General features: G+C 53.5%; 1 protein-coding gene across 3 annotated transcripts in view; it reads left to right on the top strand.

Moving 5' to 3' along the window:
* The window catches only part of CAMK2A (calcium/calmodulin dependent protein kinase II alpha), a 65,939-nt gene extending 54,915 nt beyond the window's left edge, over nt 1-11,024 (top strand). For 2 of the 3 annotated variants that reach the window (XM_070793850.1, XM_019965237.2), the window contains 4 exons: nt 810-885; nt 3,490-3,584; nt 7,405-7,633; nt 7,879-11,024. In XM_070793850.1, coding sequence (XP_070649951.1) covers nt 810-885; nt 3,490-3,584; nt 7,405-7,633; nt 7,879-7,882 — 404 coding nt within the window. In that variant the 3' untranslated portion in view covers nt 7,883-11,024. Of the gene's footprint in view, nt 1-809; nt 886-3,489; nt 3,585-7,404; nt 7,638-7,878 lie in introns of those variants that run through there. The other variant, XM_070793851.1, reaches the window with a different exon arrangement.
* Nucleotides 11,025-18,887: the final 7,863 nt, after the last annotated feature.

Raw genomic sequence — 18,887 nt, 5'->3', positions numbered from 1 at the left:
GCCCACGGCTGCGCAGCTGATAACGACCCAGGCTGGGATTCAGATGAAGGCTATCTGATACTGAAGCCTGGGTTCTGTACACCGCTTGTTCAGCACTGAATGTATAAGAGGTGACAGCATCCCCATTTTACAGATGGGAAAGCTAGGGCACAGAACGTCACACACCTAATAAGAAAACTGATATCTACTCCTCTACCAGAAAGACAGCAGCTGTTTGTGGTGTTTCAGTGGCAGACAGGGGAGGCCAGGTGTCAGTAACTGGGATTCATTATGCCTGGAAAGTTCTGGAAAGCTCAGTGCCTGATTCTTGTAGGTATGCAAATAGCATAAAAACTCATCCAGACCCAAGGGATAAATAAGCCCTAAGCCCTTCCTTAGTGGCCTCAGTTTGGACCACAGGGGAACCTCTGGTGTTTGGCTGCTGGTGGTGATCATCACAGGTAACCTTGCTTGGATTCAGGTGGCAAAACAAGGTGATGGAGAAGGTGTATTTTGGAGTCAAGACTTGTGTTCAAATCAGACCTAGAGCCAGAACCATGCTTGCTCTCTGGAAGCAGAGGCTGCCAACTAAGACACAGGCTCTGCCCTTTGTAGTCGAGGGGACTTTCACACCCTTCCACCTTTCTGGGTCTCAGTTTCTTCTTCCACGAAACGGGCGTGATGACACCCAGGGACAGCGTGAGGACAACTGAGAATGTGAGGCCCTCGGGACGGGGGCTGGTGTGTGGTGAGGGCTCAGGACACGGTGGCTGGCGCCACATCTCCATCACGATCATTATTATCTCTCTGTGTCCCCTCCTGCCTTACAGTGCGGAAACAAGAAATCATAAAAGTGACGGAGCAGCTGATTGAAGCCATAAGCAATGGAGATTTTGAGTCCTACACGTGAGTTGGCTGGGTGCATCCTGCATGTCCTGCCTGAATCAGGGGGCGCTGATGGCTAACGTTGGGGGGTCTTTGTCTCTGACCCTCATTCACTCACACTGCATGTGCCGTGAATCAGGCTGAACTCATTCAGTCTGGTGTGCCTTCAGACTTTGTGGTCTCATTAAGCTTTTTGCTCACAGTACTTGTCTATATCTCAGTCCTGCTCCTCTTCCTGCTCCTATTTTGTTGTCTAGGAAGAACTCCAACAAAACTCTTTTCCTTCCCCAAGGAAAGAGGGGGTGGCTTCCACTGCAACACGAGCCTCCTCAGGAGATAAGCTGGGAAGGAGGGGAGGGAGGCAGGCCCTTCCTCAGTCCGACCATGTAGGCCTGGGCTACACTGGACTTCCTCTGACCTCAGATGGGCAGGAGCAGGCAGGAAACCAAACTTCAGTGAACAAGCGGGAGAAAAAGAACCGCAAAAAGCAATTCTGAGCCATCCAGGGATAAGGCAGAGTGCACAAAAATGGCATGATCGGAAACAAGTGGTATGAGACATTCCCTACACACCTAGGCCAGCCCTTGGAGAAGCGACCAGTGTACAAAGACTGGGCTGGAGCGCCCCCTGGTGGCCATCTTCAGCCTTGCTGGTCTAGGCCAGGAGCGGACCTCAGTGGGCCCCCAGAAGAGCCAGGATTCTGGGCTGAGGCCTCAACGTCTTGGCCAGGGCTGACAAGGCCCGGGTCTGAAGACCCAACCTATGCTTTTTGGTGGACAAAAGCTATCAACTAAGGGAAGAATGACCCTTGTCTGTTAGGTGAAGTAGGAATGACCTGGGTGGGCTTTGCTTCTTGGGCAGCCTGATTCTGGTTCCTGCTATATGCCCAGGAGTTGAAGTTTGTTTCTCAAAGGCTGGGCAGGCCAGGTGCATCCTGATCGTGGGAGGGTTTCAGCAGCAGCGGGTGACAAAGCCCCGGCAATCTGCTGATTATTTCTGGAGAAACAAGGACCTTGGAAGGTGCAGGTGTGAGACGGAGGCCGCATGTACACGTGAGTGTGATGTACCTATGCACACGTAACGTGCACGTTTGTGACTGCGTGCATAAGGGGTGTGCATGGGTGTGTGTGCATGTGTGCCCCTGAGGGTTGCATAAAAACATGGAAATGCTCTCTTGAACAGATTTTGCATCTGGCCCTGGAAAGAATTAAGTCAGTGATGAGAGAGCCTGAGAGCGGCTCTGGGGACACAGCTATAGGGAGGGAGGGAAGGAGAGGTATCTCCTGTTGACCCCAAACCCCCCCAACTCTTCCACCTCTGCGATATCACTTCTTCTGTAGCCTAGGTTTTGACCCCTTGCTATGACCTCTGGGGCCTGTGGTGCTGAGTCTGACCCTGTGTCACCCTGGATAAGCCCCTTCGTCTCACTGAGCCTGTTTCCCTACATGTACAATGGAACCGGAGCAGATGGTTTCTGAGTCCCTTCAGAGGCCCAGAGACCTCCTGCAGAAGGGTTCCTTGGAGAGAGCGAGGTGGTGCTTAGTCTTCCAGATGGTCAGGCCTCAGAGCCCCGGCTTAAAGGACTCTGGATCTGGAAGGATCCTGGGAATCCCACGTGATCTGAGAACAACCCTGCTGGCCAATCCGTCAGGAGAACCTGAGGTTCTGAGAGGAGAAGCGAGTTGTCTGGAGTCACACAGACAGAGCGGTTAGGGCGGAACAAGGGCAGGGCGCCCTGCACTCACCACAGCTCCAGCTCACACGAGGCTGGGCCCTCCGCCATTGTCTTCAGCCCCTCCCCAGGTTGGGGTCTTTGTTTGTCCTGGGGTACTTCCTGTCCCTGGCTTCACTGTCATTGCCACAGGGGTCCCCGTTGTGTCATAGAAGATCTCAGAGACCTAGGGATGGGGGAGACAGTTTTTTCCTTCCTCCATCTGGCTATTAGGGGCTCCCAGAATGCAGACCTGAGTGGGAGCACTGAGCTAAAAATACACAGCAGAGGACCTGCTCAGCCACGCCCGGGCTCCTTCCTCCCAGGCGCCGGTTCTTGGGCTGCTACCTTCCTCATCTCACAGAAGAGGGAGCTGCGGCTCCCAGAGGACGCTGCTGCCTACAATAGGACACCTCCGTTTAATGCAGCAAAACACACCCCTCCGGGGCCACAACTGCTGGTTAACAGAAGCCAATTCAAAGTGAAGGAAAAGGTCCCCCTGCCCAAGGAAGACAGATTAGGAAAGCCCCCTCTGGACAGATCTGCTGCCTGAGGTGGGGGGTGTGATGTAATTTGGAGAGTTGTGTACAGACTGAGTTACCCCCGCTGGCATCTTGGTATGGCCCTCTTGCTCAGAGACGTAAAGCCACTGCTGGGGGGCAGGGGGGCATGGTGGTCTCATGACATGTAAGCGGCAGAGCCATGGTTTGGACCCAGTAGCACCTGCCAGTCAGCAGCGTCCACACTGTCCCTGTCCCAGCCCTGTCCCCTCCGCAGCCTCACTGATCCTATGAGGTGGGTGCAGTCACTTTTGATTTCACAGGCTCACCTTCCTGGGGTCCAGGCCCCTGGAATTAGAGGGGGCACCTGAGAGGCCGCCCCAGCCCATCTTTCCTCTGACTTCCTCCCCCCAGGAAAATGTGTGACCCTGGGATGACGGCCTTCGAACCCGAGGCCCTGGGGAACCTGGTCGAGGGCCTGGACTTCCATCGATTCTATTTTGAAAACCGTGAGCAATCCCTTCCCTCTGGGCTGCCTGTTGTCTGCTCTGTTCGGTGTCCTGCCAGATGGCACAGCAGGGTGACGGGCAGGGCTCCCGGGGCGGCTCCGGAGCCAGTGAAGAGGAAGGGCCCGTGTGGACAGGGCTTGGTACCGCCTTGGTTCTCTCTCCTAAGCCTGGTCCGTCCAACTGCTGTGGCTGCGGATGGGGACCTTGGATCAGTGTGACAAGCCCTCCCAGCCCTCGCCTGCCCATGACCCTGGGAGAGCCTGGGGAAGACCTTTATTCCCTTTCTACAGATAAGGGAGCCCCCCAGGGGCACACCCCCAAGTTACAGTCACCTGAATGCCTGCGGCCACCCCAGCTGACCAGCTGGTTGCAAACTGGCATGTAGGTTGCTGTCCTGCAGGTGCCCCAATGAGTGGGCATGGAAATGTACTCTTGGGGGAGAAAAGGGGACCAAGCTCACACTGCTGTGCCTGCCTGTCTGTCTAGGTCTCTGTCCGCATGTCTGTCCTTCCCGGGCCTCTCTTTGCAGGAGAGACCCTGGCAGCTTTGCACCCCAGGGCTGTCAGGGGGCTGAGGCTGGGCCTGACCTAGGGCGCTTTCTGCCTGCGTCTGTCTCGCCTTGGCCAGGGGTCAGACAGGGATAAACCAATGCACTCGCAGGTTAGACTCGTGCAGCTTAGGACCCAGAGGGAGGCCCTGAGAAGAGGCACGGCCAAGGTCCCCCAGAGGGGAGGCACTGAGGCAACGCTCTGGGATTCCCTGTGCTTGTGGGCACCCACTGAAACAGCACTGGTTCACACAGTGGGCAAGTTGGTCCCTTTCTAAATTCTCTTTCAACACATCTGGCTCTGCCAAGAGGAAAGGCTCAGTGTAATGTCAGTCTCTCTACCGACTTTCTAACTCACCTCTTTATCGAAAAGAGAGCGGTCTCAGGCCCAGGTGCCTTGCAGGAAAGAGCGTGGAGCTAGGATTATATAATTTGATTTCATTTCCATTGGGCTTATTAAAAGTGTATTCTGTAAGACTGGTTATTCATTAATGATTGTTTTAGAAAGTCATCTTAAAATAACTGTATCTACATTAATAAAGTGAATTGACTTAAGGAAATATTTCATAAAGTAAGTATGTGCACATGCTAAGTCGCTTCAGTCGTGTCCGACTCTCCGCGACCCCTCGGACTGAAGCCCACCAGGCCCCTCTGTTTATGGGATTCTCCAGGCAAGAATACTAGAGTGGGGTGCCATAAAGTAAGTATAGGTAGATGGTAAAAATAAAGGTAGTACTTAAGCAACTGAAGTTGGCTCTAGTCCAACTCTTCATTGTACAGAGGGGAAACTGAGGTCCAGAGAGAGGAAGCGACTTGTCCAAAGGACCCAGAATGTTGGTGACAGAACCCGGTCCCGACTGCCTCCAGCGCCTCCTCCCTTCCCCGTGCTATCCCCTCACCTGGGCACCAGAGCTGGGCGCTCCTCTCCTGTCTGCATACAGACTGATGGAATCTTGCAGAGTACAAGGGCTTAAGAGCATCCCCAAAAAGCTGTGAAGAAGGAAAGAAGGAAGTTACATTTTCTTTGACAAATCAAACTCTGCTTTTCCAAGGCTAGCAACAGAGGTAGAGTGTGAAGAGAGGTGGCTGGACCCCACAGTCAGTCCCGCTCACCCCGGAGCTCCCCAGCTGATCACCAGGGGCACCTCTCTACTGGTCTGTCCTCTGGGGGGGTGCTGGTTCCCCACAATGAACACCACAATCCCCACAGAGCAGAGATCAGGCTGAGCTGGCTTTTAAGACTCAGGGGTGCAAAAGGAGGAGGAGACGCGGAAGGCTGTGTAAGCCCTTGGCCTAAACTCTGGCAGTGAGTCCCATCATAACACTGGCTCCCTGGACTCTGGGCTTGAACACCTGATCACATCAAAGGATTGAAAAGAGCAAGACACAAGGTAACTGCCTGCCCCGGTGCAAGTCTCACCCTCCTGCCTGCTTTTTCCTGCTGGAGGACCTGGCCCTTTCTCCCATGCTGTCCATGAGGGTAGATGTTGGGAGCCTAGGATCCATTCAAGAGATGCCACGTTAGGGTGACCATTGCTTTACAAATGACTCTCAGGACCCCAACCCTGGCAGACAGCAGTAAGGCCCAGTGCCCTCAACGGTGCTAAATTCTATCTCTTTGGGGATCGTTCTAGATTGTCCTAATTCAGTCCCACCTGGAGACTGACTTCTTTAGGTTCTACTGCATTTCTTTCAGAGACTGGCCCAGCTTTGGACAAGTCCAGTTGCTTCTCTGGACCTCAGTTTCCAGATCTACTAAATGGATGCATTGAACTAAACAGTGTTGAGAGCCTCCAGCCCCGAATGCTGTTGAGGATGCTCACAGAGGCCTTCTTGCATTTTGTGGGAGGGCCAAAAGGTGACCTGGGATCTCTGAGGTCCCTCCAAAGCTTATAGTGCAAAAGCTCTTCACTCTTGCTATACAAAAGCCCAGAATTGTAAAAGCCTCTTAGTCTACATATCTAAGACTCAGTGATTTGGGGTCATTTATCCAAAACCTGGGTATAATGTGAGAATAATATTTAGGTGCAGATACTATTCGGTGCTTTCTGAAGTTGTGAAAAACAATTTTTTTTTACATTTTTCAGGAAATCAGTGGCTCACAAACCTGGCTGGGCATCAGAATCAAAGGATGGGGGAGGGGAGGGAGCTTTTTTAATATGACAGATTCCTGAACTGGCATCTCCAAGGGTGGGACTGGGCAATCTATATTTTGAATGAGCTCTCCTGTGGGATTTGGGCACGCTTGGGCTACACTGAGGGAAGGTGTGAGGGTTCCACTGAAGCCCAAGGTCCTGGTGACCCCTGTCCAGCCCCTCCCGAGGTGACTGTCTTCGTGTGTTTCGTTTTCTATCTTGCTGAGAAAAAGTGAGAGTTCCTAGAACCAAGACGGTGATGATGATGATGGTAATAACTGTGGCTCACATATTACACAGAGAGGGCTGGTTTTGTCGGTTCTATCATGATTGTAAGAGCTGTGCCTTTCCCCCTAATTCTGGAAAGCTCCACGACCACATCCCATGGCTACCAGTACCATCCCTACAATTCCAAGAGTCTACAGTTTTAATGTTCTTCAAGTTTCCATAATTCTATATGTTGAGAATAGAGGTGGCTAATGAGGTGCCCATAAGGCGTATCTGACTACACATGTTTCATATAGTCTGCATGATGTTTTAAATTTGAAAGCAATAATTAAAACTGAGGCATTGACATAGAAATCCAGATTTCTAGATTCTCTTGAAAAGTGAGGTGTGGCAACACAAGTCCCACTTACATAGCAAACGCCAAGGAAGCTGCACACAAGGCGCCTCCTCAGAAGGGACATGGCGCACTGTTCACCACTCACCACTCCCTGTTGTCCCCTCACCCAGAGACACAGGGTCCGCAGTCATCAGCATCTCGTACCCAGTTCAGCCCCCTCGTGTACTCTCCTGGCCTCTCTGGGGATCTGGGTTGAGACTCTGGTCTAAGCTCACCTGACACTACATTCACCTGTATGTCTGAGATACTGTGATTCTCAAATTTCATTCCCCTGCGTTTGAAGAATTCACCTTGTCGTGAAGTCCACTGTACCTCCGCTGGGGTCTGATCTAGTCATCTACGAGCTGTGCCCTGACTCCCAGGTAGCTGAGCCCTGTCGCAGAGACCCACTGCTCTGGAAATGAGGCAGGCAGAGGTGCTCTGCTGAGGCGGTTGCTGAGAAGCGGGGAAGGGAAGGAAGTGAGACGAGGCCCCCAGGTGCAACTCCTCCGCCCCTCCCGTCCCCGCCTGCAGTGTGGTCCCGGAACAGCAAGCCTGTGCACACCACCATCCTGAACCCCCACATCCACCTGATGGGTGACGAGTCGGCCTGCATCGCCTACATCCGCATCACGCAGTACCTGGACGCCGGCGGCATCCCCCGCACGGCCCAGTCGGAAGAGACCCGCGTCTGGCACCGCCGGGATGGCAAATGGCAGATCGTCCACTTCCACAGATCCGGGGCGCCTTCCGTCCTGCCGCAGTAAGAGCCCCTCCTTCTGACGATCTAAAAGAACGGGGTGGTGTCGGTCTGGAGTTGGTACACGCTGGACGGGCCCTGAGCCAGGGGTGGGAAGACCACTGGGAGAACAGGCCTGTGGGTCCCAGGGGGTGGGGGGAGGAGACGCAGGTGGGACCCACTGGAGGCAACTTGAACTCCATCCAAGGAGGTGGGCATGGTGCCTGAGAAGCACCCACGTTACCCACCGCATCAACCATGTCTTGCAGCTGAAGGACCAGGCTGGAGGCGCTGTACTGCAGAGATCCACTCTTTGTCCATGGAATGTGGCTGCTGGTTCTCCCACTTGGATTTTGCTGGAATTCTCCCAACCACATCATCCCACCACCACCACTATCACGTCACCTTCATACCTGTGTCAAGAAAACCTGTCCGTTCGTAAAAGCCATCATGACTTCAGAGCAGATGGCCACATGTCCCCACCTGCACCTGTCACTCTTGCTCTCTGTCCCCTGCCAGGGTGGGGCTTCCTCAGGCCCAGGTGCCCTGGGTGCTGGCCCCAAGGACCCCCCTCCCGGCTGTCATTGGCCTGGTCTTGCCTTGGCTGGAGGCCACGGTCCCAGCTGTGTGTTCACCCAGGGGCTGGGGAGGAGGGGCAGAGCCGGGAGGAACATGGCATCCGCCAGAACCCCCTCCCTGATCTCCCCTCTTCTGGGGTCCTTGGGGAAGGGCAGAACAGCCAGCCCCCTGCACCAACCTCCCCCGTGGGAGAGGGCAAAGGAGGAGCAAGATGTCAGGAGCCTGCTGCCTCAGACCACCGTCCTAACTCCTCTCCCACCCTGTCCTGCCCTCTTGTTCTCGACCCTCCTCCCTTGGTGTGGGGGGCTCGATCCTCTCAGGGTGCCCCCACTTCTTCCTTTCTTCCTTCTGCCGATGTTTACTTCCAACATGAGCTGCCCATTCCACCCATCCATCCGGCCTGGAGAATTCCAGCTTCATCATATCCGAAGGGGAGAATCTGATTGCTTTTTGAGGGCAAAAGAAAACAACCGTTAGGTATCGCTTCTACTTGGACCGCATGCCTTTTTATAGCCAAACTTCTGTGTGTTTCGTAAGTGGATTTTGCGTTAATGGATATTTATGTAATAACTAGACCTCTCAAATTATTATGAGAAGGTTTGGGTTGGGAAGGGAGGTGGGAAGAGGGGTGAGGGGTAGTTTTTTTTTTTTTCCTGTTCTAGGTCTTTTTTTTTTTTGGTCATCTCTGAGATGGACTTTGTCACTTGTGGGTTATCTGGGGCTGAGGTGGACTCAGCCTGACAGGGAAGGATCTCTGACATTTCAGTCCCCAGGTTCCCTTGGGGACTGGAGAAGCATCGGATGTTAGTGCTGATGAAGAAATAGCAAATCTGGGCAGAGAGAGTGGGGGAGGTTGTCAGGCTGGCAGTATCTGGACTTTATCTTGCTTGCCTCCCAAACTGAGATCCTTTCTGCCATGCTGCCCAGGATTTCATTACATCTGTGCACCACCCTCAGCGCGCCCCCATCCATCTCTGGGGGGTTCACGAGCATGTGTCTTCATGCGGGTCCAAAAAGAACACTGGGAGTTCTCCTCTTCACACCTCCTCCTGCGGCTGTGGTTTGCATCTCTCTTTTCCTTTCTGTTTCCCTCTTCCCTTGGGATTGACTCTGATGTGGAATGCCTTGGCACATCCACCTGGATCTACTGTCTGCACTGTTTTCTTTGCATGACTTTATATGCAGTAAGTATGTTGAAACAAAAAAAAAAAAAAAAAGAAGAAGAAATAACACTCAGCAAAACCAATCTACGTGTTTTGGACAAAAAAAGAAATAGAGGTTGTATCCTCAGTGTCCGACTCGGAATTATGTTGCTGCCTCTCTGTGCTTTTGGCCTCTGTGTGGCCGTGTTTTGCCAGCATGAGATACTGTCCCCTCTGGAGGATTTTAGGGGAGGAAGAGCCACATCTCCAAAGACTTGGAGGAATCTCTGATCCCTCCAAACCTCTGGGGTATACTGGGTGTTGAGTGGAGCAGGACTGATGGGATGTGACCCAGTATTTCCCGAGTGTTCCCTGATCATGAGCTGTCTGCTGGGCCCATTGTCTTGCACTCTTGCCCCCGGGACAGGTGAGGCAGGCTGGGCAGGGGCCGCAGGCCAGGAGAGAGGCTACCCAGCCCTCCTGGTCTCCAAACTGGTTGATCACTGGCCTCTCTCCTTGGCAGAGGCCCTGCTGCCGAGGCCCAGGGCAGGCACTTGGTCTGTCCCAGGTCCAGAGGGCTTCCCAGTAAGGCCCAGTGATCCCAGTGTCCCAGCAGCATAACTGCCTGCCTCCCTTGCGAGCTGCCAGCTCCCACAGCCGTCCCCAAGCCAAAGGTGAGGGATTGCTGCCATTACCAAGGCAAAGTCTGGTCCTTTTTTCAGCCTCAGTTTCCCCCTCCATTAAAAGGACTAAATATTGCCGCCCAGCCTATGTTACAGGGCTGATGAGGGGTCAGACAGAACACTGGGGTGAAGACAGCACTGAATACACCCATGAGAATCGACAGGGTGAGTCCCTGGCTGGATTCCTGTTCTTTTCTGGGCCGGCCAGTCCCCCTTCTCTCCCCCAACTGCCCCTCAGCCCCCTCTTTGTGCCTGTCCTCTGCTTATCAGTGGAGGACTGTGGGGGAAAGAGCCACGTTTTGGGGGTTATTAGGATTTCATTCCCAGCTCTGACCAGACTTGCTGTGTGACCTTGGGAAAGTTCTTTCCCTGCTCACCCCTTGGTTCCCCACCAGAGGGAGCTGAGCTGGAGGACACCAGCGTCCTGCCTTTTGTCTGCTGACACACCTCCTGTCCACTGTGCCCCTCTCTGGATGCCAGAGAAGTGGAGGTTGGTCCCTACCCCACGTTGAGATGGCTGCACTGCGAAGGCCACGCCTGTGAGTGTGCAGCCAGCTGGTGTGGACCACAGGGCACGGCGTGATCCTGAGACAGCAGGCAGGGAGACTGGCAGACAAAGTGGCCCAGAGCCCAATACCACCAGACAGTCAGACATCCTGTAGATGCAAAAAAATCCAGACCTAAGACAAGTCCTAGGCTCCAGCATGCAAACACATTCACGGGAAAGCATTCTCCCGTGTGTGCGCCCAGCAAGCGCTGATCCTGACCCCTGGCCTCCAGTCTCCCTTCAAGAGGAGACCCTTTAGGGGATGTATTTGCCAGACTCCCCGTGCTGGTATCTTTGTTACTATTTGTTTGGGGGTTTGTTTCAGTTCTTTTTTAAAATGTGTGGCTGTGAACTTGAATGACCACTGCTCAAACTTTCTGCTATTGTGGGGTTGGGGGGAAGAAGGGGTGTCTGTTTTATTCTTGGTGTTTTCAGTGCAATAAATAGCTACCAACTTCTGTGCATTTGCTGTCTCTCTGTCTTGGTCAAGCAGAGCACTGGGGGAGTATGTCTGTTTCCTGCTCTAGTTCCTCTCGGTTGCAAAATAAAGACCCAGGTCTTTATTCTAATTGGACTAACTTGGTCACAAGCTCAAGGTTGAGCCAATCACTATGGGATTATGCCTGGACCTGTGTGTCCTAGCCTTAGAGCCAGGAATGGGGCTGGGGTGCCCTTAACAAGAGCAATGCGTTGCCACCAATGGCCAACAGAAAGTCTTCCTTAGGGACCTGGGGCAAGGCTCTTCTCCTCCGGGCCTTGGTTTCCTTGTACAGTGAAGAAGTTGTTCCAGAAGTCCCTTCCTACCCAATATTTTTCCTCTGCCCAACCTCACAGACAAGGCCCCAGGCCCCAGAGGCCTTGAGAGGGGGAGGGAGAGGAAGGGTCTCTTTACCCACAGACTATATATGAACCTAGCATCTAGGGCAGAGGCCTTGGGGCTGGAGAAAGGAGTGGAGGAAAGGCTCCACTGGGGGAAGGGAGGCCACTACCACATTAGAGGCTAGTTGGTTCCCTGACCCCAAGTTGGTTAGGCTGACCCAGGGTGGTGATGTAGAGGTTTTGGCCCCCTCAGGCCATGACAGGGTGATCAACCATTCATTGCTGACATGAATTTTCAGTACAAAACCCAACAGTCTCATGCAAAACAGATGAGTTGCTCACTGTAAGTCATGCCCCCACCTAAGAGATGTAACTTGAAAAAAAAAAGCACAGTGTTTGAGAGTTGCAAGGTAAGTTTTATTTGGCAGCAAAATGAAGACAATATCCAAGGAGACAACATTTCAGATAGCTCTGAGAAACTGCTCCAAAGTAGTAGAGGGGGAAATCAGTAAATACGTGATTCTGGTGAAGGGGGAGTACATGCAATCAAGCACATATTTTTTGCAGAAGGTTTCTGCTAGTCACGAGGAACAGTTGTCACCATGAAAGATTTTGGTGCTCTTCTAGACAAGAGGAGATACAAGAATCCGGCTCATAAAATCAGCAACTAAAAATATCTAACAATCTGAAGACTTGTTCTGCCAGTTTTTCCCAGAGCACAAAGTTCCTAATTTCTGGTCTCCACCCTAAACTCCTTTCAAGGAGTATTAAAAATCAGCAGCTGCAGCAGCACATGATTTAATCCTTGTAGAGCTAGATCGTGAGTGCTGTCGGCAAGTGCCAATTTGTATTTGATGAAGGCCTGATTCCACAGGGCCGGGGGCGGGGTTGGGGGGGGGTGACTTCTAGAGCCAACCGTCCTCTCCAGACCATGCTCTGGGTGCCTGGGCTTCAGAATTCCCGCACCAGCTGCTTTCTGGGTCTATCCCAGCTGCTGGCATGTGAGATGGCCAGAGGGCATTTCTACAGGGCATATGCGAGGAGCTTGGCAGTAAGGCTGAAAATGGCAAGGAGGTGTGAAGCAGAGGGATCCAGGCCCTTCACTTGCACTCTTGTCTTGGAGCCTGGCACGTCAGCGCCAGGACGGCTTGGACCTGAGCCTTCAGGTGCCCTGGATCTCCCTCCTGGGCTGCAGGAAGGACTTGAGAACTTGAGCTGCCATTGCAGACACTCGCCGGCAGGTGGCAGCACAGGAGCAGATTACAGGAGGTCCAGAGTTGTGTGAGTCTATGAAGCTCTGGGAGCTCCAGGTAAACCTCGAGGTATCCTTTACCTCACAGTGCCAGCTCCACTTGAAGCGCTATTATTATCTACAAGAACATGATCTTTTACAGTTCACAGGGTGCTTTCACACCTCTTGCCCTAGTTGGAACAGTCCTATTTTGAAGATGAAGAAAACAAGACTCAGAGGCAAAGAGGCTTCTTGCAAGACAGAAAGTCAGGACTAACACAAGCAGAGCTCCAGGGCCCTGGTCTGTGTTTCCCCTGGGATTCTCAAGGACCTACCACACCCCCTCCCCGCCCTGCCCCTTCTCTTTAACCGTTATCCACTCGAGCTGGTGCCTCTTAGTTGTTTACATCTGTAGTCTCCACCTCCTCACTGCCCGTTTGCTCCAGAACTCACTGCAGAGGACTGGATTTCTTTTTATTCCTTGCTCAGCGCATAGCAACATTTCTCCTTCCTTGGGGACACAGCTGCTGTACCTTCTCCGGGAAGCCCCACCTCCTTCCCAGCATGCACTGCGTTGGGTCCCGCCACAGGCTCCACAGGCTCCTCTACCCACTCCCAGCGTGCACTGCATTGGGTCCCTCCACAGGCTCCACAGTCTCCTCTACCCACTCCCAGAGTGCACTGCGTTAGGTCCACATGTAGGCTCCACAGCCTCCTCTACCTACCTCACCAGAGCTCACTGATTTGAAGTCACCTGAGCAAGTGTCCACAAAACCGTGAGCTCCTTGAAGGCAGTCAACACCTTGTCCATGTTCTGGATGCACGCAACAGGTATCATCATCCTTGCCGAGGGTAGACCCCTGACAAATGTGTGCTGCCAAAATTGTTCACACCTGACCTCCTTTATATGTGCTCTCTCACGACCCTCGGTTCACCTCTCTGTGGGGCACTACAATTCTCTGCATTCCACAAATAAGGAAACTGTGGTGCCGAAAGTGAAGACACTGGCCCAAAATGGCCCGGGGAGAGAAGGAGGTGAGATTCAGAATCAGAACCACTCTGAACACCTGCTAGGGCATGCAGCAGCCGGACTGGGCTCCAGGAAGGAGGCAGAGATGAGCTAGCTTGTCTCCTGTCCCCATCCCAGAGAGTGAGAACCAGCACTCAGGGCAGACTAGGGTGACAGCTGGACCTGGTAGCAAGGTTTCAGGAGCCAGAATAAGAGGCAAGAGAGGGTGGTAGCACCTGGGAGTTCTGGGAGGATTTGTATGGATGCTTAGCAAGTTGAGATGTGGGGGAAGCGTGCAGGCAAGAGCTGGGCTGAGAGCTCTGACCGGTGGGTCGTTTAGGGGTTAGGGGAGAAGGGGCCCAGAAGTGTAAGAAGGCTGCGAGTGCCCCTGAATCTACCGTGCTGCTTGCGTGCTAAGTTGCTTCAGTTGTGTCCAACTCTTTTCGACCCTATTGACTATAGTCTGCCAGGCTCCTCTGTCTATGGGATTCTCCAGGCAAGAATACTGGAGCGGGTTGCCATGCCCTCCTCCAGGGGTATCTTCCCCACCCAGGGATCGAACTTGCATCTCTTATATCTCCTGCATTGGCAAATGAGTTCTTTACTACTAGCGCCACCTGGGAAGCCCCCTATCGTGCTGGGGGCATGCCTTTCCAGGGCATGGGTGGGTCTCCAGCAATGGAGAAGGCCTTCCCTAAACCAGGTCCATAGTAAATCTTTGAGGGAACATCCCCCAGCCGGTGCTGGGAGTGTTTGCAGAGGGCAAGGCGGGGCAGGTCCAGTCCTGTGGGAATGTCCCCCCACTACGTCCTTCCTCCTGGGATGAGCCCCACCCTACCTCCTCCACCTGGGCCTGCCAAGGTCTCCATGGCCACTTCCCTCTGGGCAGCCGTCCCTTCCAGGGCCCTGGGCCACAGCAGGCAGGGAATGGAGTTATCTAGGAGTGGACTATAGCTTCCCTCAGGAAAAAGGGATGGATTATCATCACTGTATGGCCTTGGGTGAGTTACTTTCCCTCTCTGGACCTCAGTTTCCTCATTATTGCAACTATGGGGGTAAACCTGTGGCCCCCAAATATGGAAACTGGGCTGGCTGCTCAGAGTCACCCAGGAAGTTTGCTAAAAATACAGATATTCTAGGCTCCACCCTCAGGGATTAGGACACATTAGGACTGGGCCGGGCTCCAGACCACTGTTGTTTTCGTAAGGATCTAGTTTGGGAATTCTGTATCGAGCACCCCCCTTCCTTGGTTCCCACAGTCATACTGGGATTCAGTTATCGGCAGGCCCCACCCAGCCTTCCTGCTTCCCCATCCTGCTCCCCTGACTCAGCTAGATCAATATTGACCATCGGCCCCTCCCCTGCCTCTGACTTCTGTCACCCCAACCCCTGAAACTCTCTGAGACCCTGACCCTGGGGCAGCAGAGTCATGGTCAAAGCAAGGCTTTTGGCCCAGAGGACCTGTCCCACTCCCTGATCCCAATCCAACATCCCCCACCTCCAACTGGTTTCGCAGGACGTACCAGCTCACTGAAGAAATCATCAGGGCTCCTACTCATGAAGTCCATCCTGCAAGTGAGGACAACCCCTGAATCTGGCTCCAAAGAGGTGGTGCTCCCCACATAGCTCTCCATAGCATGGTCACTGACAAAAGGCTGAATTGAGCAGGCAAGGGCACAGAACTCCCTTCTGCCCACGGCTCTCCCTCCAGTCACCTTTGTGGAGCACAATGAGCTTTTTGTCCAACCCATTCATCTTACTGATGGGGTCACTGGCCTACCCTCCAAGGAACTTGCCATGGAGCTGGAAGGCGCAAGCCCTGAGCCTGCATCTTGGCCCTTCTCTGGCTCCAAGCACAACACCCCAACTCTGTTTCTTTATCTGGACAGCAAGTTCCTGAGAACCATCCCACCTGGAGAATTTCTACATGCCATGTTTTATGTGAAGCACTCTAATCATTTTTTTAAGCTATGCATCAAGCAGCTATATTATCTCATTTAATTTCCTGTTATTCTCCCCATCTGAGTCTGAGGACATCTGGGTTCAGAGAGGGAAAGTTGATTCAGCTGGTCACACAGTCAGTGAGCAATGGAGTCGAGATTGGACTCTGGCCAGCAGATGTTGGGTCCTCCTGGGCTGCTACCCACTTCAATTCTCAAAGGGATACAACTCACAGATGTGGTGGACTTTAGTGGGAAAAGGCTTCCCTCACCCCCTGCCCACACCTCACAAATGAAAAGTAATCCTGGATGGGGCTGCTGGGAGGAGGTCTCCATGTGGCCAGAAGGGGTGGGCTGCTGCTGTGTCCTGGGGGAGAAGGTCAGGCAGCAGGAAGTCAGGCGGACAGGGAGCAGGGTGCTGACCGTAGCTCTGCAGGCGGGAGGCTGCTCTGGACGCCCTTCCAGGGCAAGACCAGCGTCAGCGAGGCCTCAGGCCTCAGAGGGAGCGGTCTGGAGCTCAAGGAGCCAAACTTTCCATGAGCCATTAGCAAAAAATGAGCCTGGAGAACAGTGTCCACCGCAGACCCAGAGACTCAGCAACCCTGGGTCACGTGGAATTCAGAGGGGCTGGGACTGTCTTAACTCTTCCCTGGCTGTCCCCAGAGCCACCAAGAAACTGCTTTCAGATTGATGCTACACCCATCGTGGAAAGCTGTGAAGTGGCAGTGTGGGTCCCCCAGGCCACACAGCCAAGACAGGCAAAGCTGGAAATGACCCCACGCCTACATGGCTGAGCAGTGCACCCATTCCTCCCATAGTGCCCTGCTGCTGCCCCAAGCACTCGGCTCCAAGGAGTGTGAAAAACAAAAAAAGAGTCTTCATAATTCCATGAAATGATTTGTCCCAAAAGACCATGAGTTGCCCTGTGCAGGCTGGCCTGGGCTGTCAGAGCTCGTTGGAAATAGGGCTGAGTCAGCCCCCATGAAGACTCCAGGAGTCCATACCTGGGTGCTGAAAAGTGTATAGAGGTGGGCCCTAAAAGGATGGGCAGGATTCCAATGGGTAGATGGAGGAGGCACTAGGTCAGGGAGCCTGGACCTACAGAGGGAACCATGCAGAGATGAACTTGGCTGGGGTGGTGAAGGGGAATGCACGGGGAAGGCCTACTGAGGATCAAACACCAAGATAACCAGTGTGAGCCCCAGTGTTACCTGTTGACCCTCACTTGACCTTGGGAATATGGCTGCTCTAATGTGTGGCCAGAAGCCTCTCTCTCCTCTGCCCCACCCCCACCCCCATTTGCTCTCACAGATGATAGGCTGGAAGTCACTGCATTTGGTCCAGGGCCCCATCTCAGTGCCTCCTGGCATTGCTCAAGGAAACACCTTTTCTGAGGAGTCCCAGAATAGGAAAGGAGGGCCCCAGGCCACCTTCCACCACATCCCAGCCGGGCATATTCATTGCCTCCCAGAACCCTCCACCAGCCTCCCAAGGTCAGGGGTCCATATAGACACAAAGATCAACTAAGACAGGAAGCAGAGCGCTGAGTAGGTGTGGGGTGCCCTGGGTGGGGCTGCACTCTAGGTCATTCTCACTGGGGATTCTCAGGCAAGCCCTGCCTCTCTGACTGCTCAGCCCCTAAGTCTGCCAAGCTGTTGGCCTGCATTGAAGGCCAACAGAAGGCCTTAATTGAGCCTTGCTGCTTTATACCTTCTGAATCATTTTTAGAAATGGGACATACTTTGTAAAACTCCAGATTTCCTTCTTCTCTTAAAAATCCAGAATATCTGGCAACCCAGGCCCACACTTCTGAGGGGTACCTGCTCCTTTAGAGAAACAGACCTTCTTTCCCAGCTCACCACAATCTGCACCAGTCCCTCTTGTCTCTCTAATACTCACTAAGGGTCAGCTGCCACTTACTCTCCCACTCACACCTACAGCTTTGCTCGCCCAGGTTCCCTGCCCAAGTCCCTGTAGGCACTTGGGTTTGGCACCTGCTGGGACACTCTAGAATTCCAGGCTAGGGTTCTACTCCAGACAGGGCTGATGTCTCCTCTCAAGTGAGCACTGTGCTGTCAAGGTTTCCTCCAGCTGTGGGTCCCTGATCCCTAATCAACTCCCACTGCAATCAGGGCCTAACTGGCATCTGGTATAAGGCAGGGAGATATGAAGTCAATATGGGGACCAGGATGGGAGTACTGGGGACATGGTGTGGGCAGCAGAGGGAGCAGAAGTGTGGCACGGCAGGGAAGGCTATGGGAGCAATGGAAATGGGAAAAGCAGGAAAGATTGGAAGACTGGGCCAGGGAGGACAGTCCAGGAACTGCAGAGGCAAGGCAGTGAGCAGGGGAAGCAGAGGCAGGAGGAAGCCGGGCAGGTGAGTGAGGCTGCAGAGGCTGAAACTGGTGGAGGTCTGTAGAAACCTAGAATCCTCCAAATGCAGACTTGGAATCTAGGAAAAGAAAAGCCTAAACTCTTAGGATCCTCCATTCCTGACTCCTAGGACCCAGGCCTACAGCTCAGTCCTACAGCCCAGGCTCAGTCCGAGATCAAGTCCAGAGGGTGCTTCCTCCAGGGCCAGGGCAGCTCTGAGCAGGCTAGGCACCAGGGGCTCTGTGAGCAAGGCTTGAGCCCACCCCCACCCCCAGGGTGTGGGAAGAAGCCTTCTGAATTGTGATGGCCATTCCTGCATCCTTTGCAAATTAGCAAACCCATCTCATCCCCCACCTAGAGCCCCAAAGGGGGGTGGGGTGGAGGGGGCTCTGACCCTTTGTTAGGGGAAATTTATTAATATCCGAAATATGCAGCAGCCCCTCCTCTCCACCCCAATCAAAGCCTTTGCAGACACCTGGGCCTCGCATTTGAAAGGCCCAGGGCCCTTTTATATTGGCAAGGTCCTGACAGATGGGGGTGGGTAGAACCAGGAAATTCTTCCAGCCTGGGAAACTCTTGGCTCTTCCCAGTCCCTCTCTTGGAGCTCTAGCTGCTACTGCAGGTAAGGCTGAGGAAGACCTGGGGAGGAAAGGAGGACAGCCAGCCAGGGAAAAGAAGAGGACTGGTGGGCCCTGGTTTGTCCCCGGCTCTGCCTGTCTCCACTGGGTAGCCTTGAGCAAGTCTCCACCCCTTGGTGGGCCTTGGTTTGTCCATATGTATAATGGGAGACTAAGTGGTCATTAAGGACCTTCCTTATCAACCTTCCTAAGACCTACCCACCTACCACTGCCTTGAACAAATCGCAAAGCTAGTGTCAGGCCAGGAGGGCCAGGAAAGGAGGCAGCTGAGCTTCAGTTTCCTTATGTGCTCACTGAGAACCAGAAAGTTCTGTGTT

This window comes from Bos indicus, chromosome 7 (assembly GCF_029378745.1).
Source record: "Bos indicus isolate NIAB-ARS_2022 breed Sahiwal x Tharparkar chromosome 7, NIAB-ARS_B.indTharparkar_mat_pri_1.0, whole genome shotgun sequence".
Lineage (NCBI taxonomy): Eukaryota > Metazoa > Chordata > Mammalia > Artiodactyla > Bovidae > Bos > Bos indicus.
The sequence above is the reverse complement of the archived record's forward strand: the minus strand, read 5'-3'. Positions and strand labels throughout refer to the sequence as shown.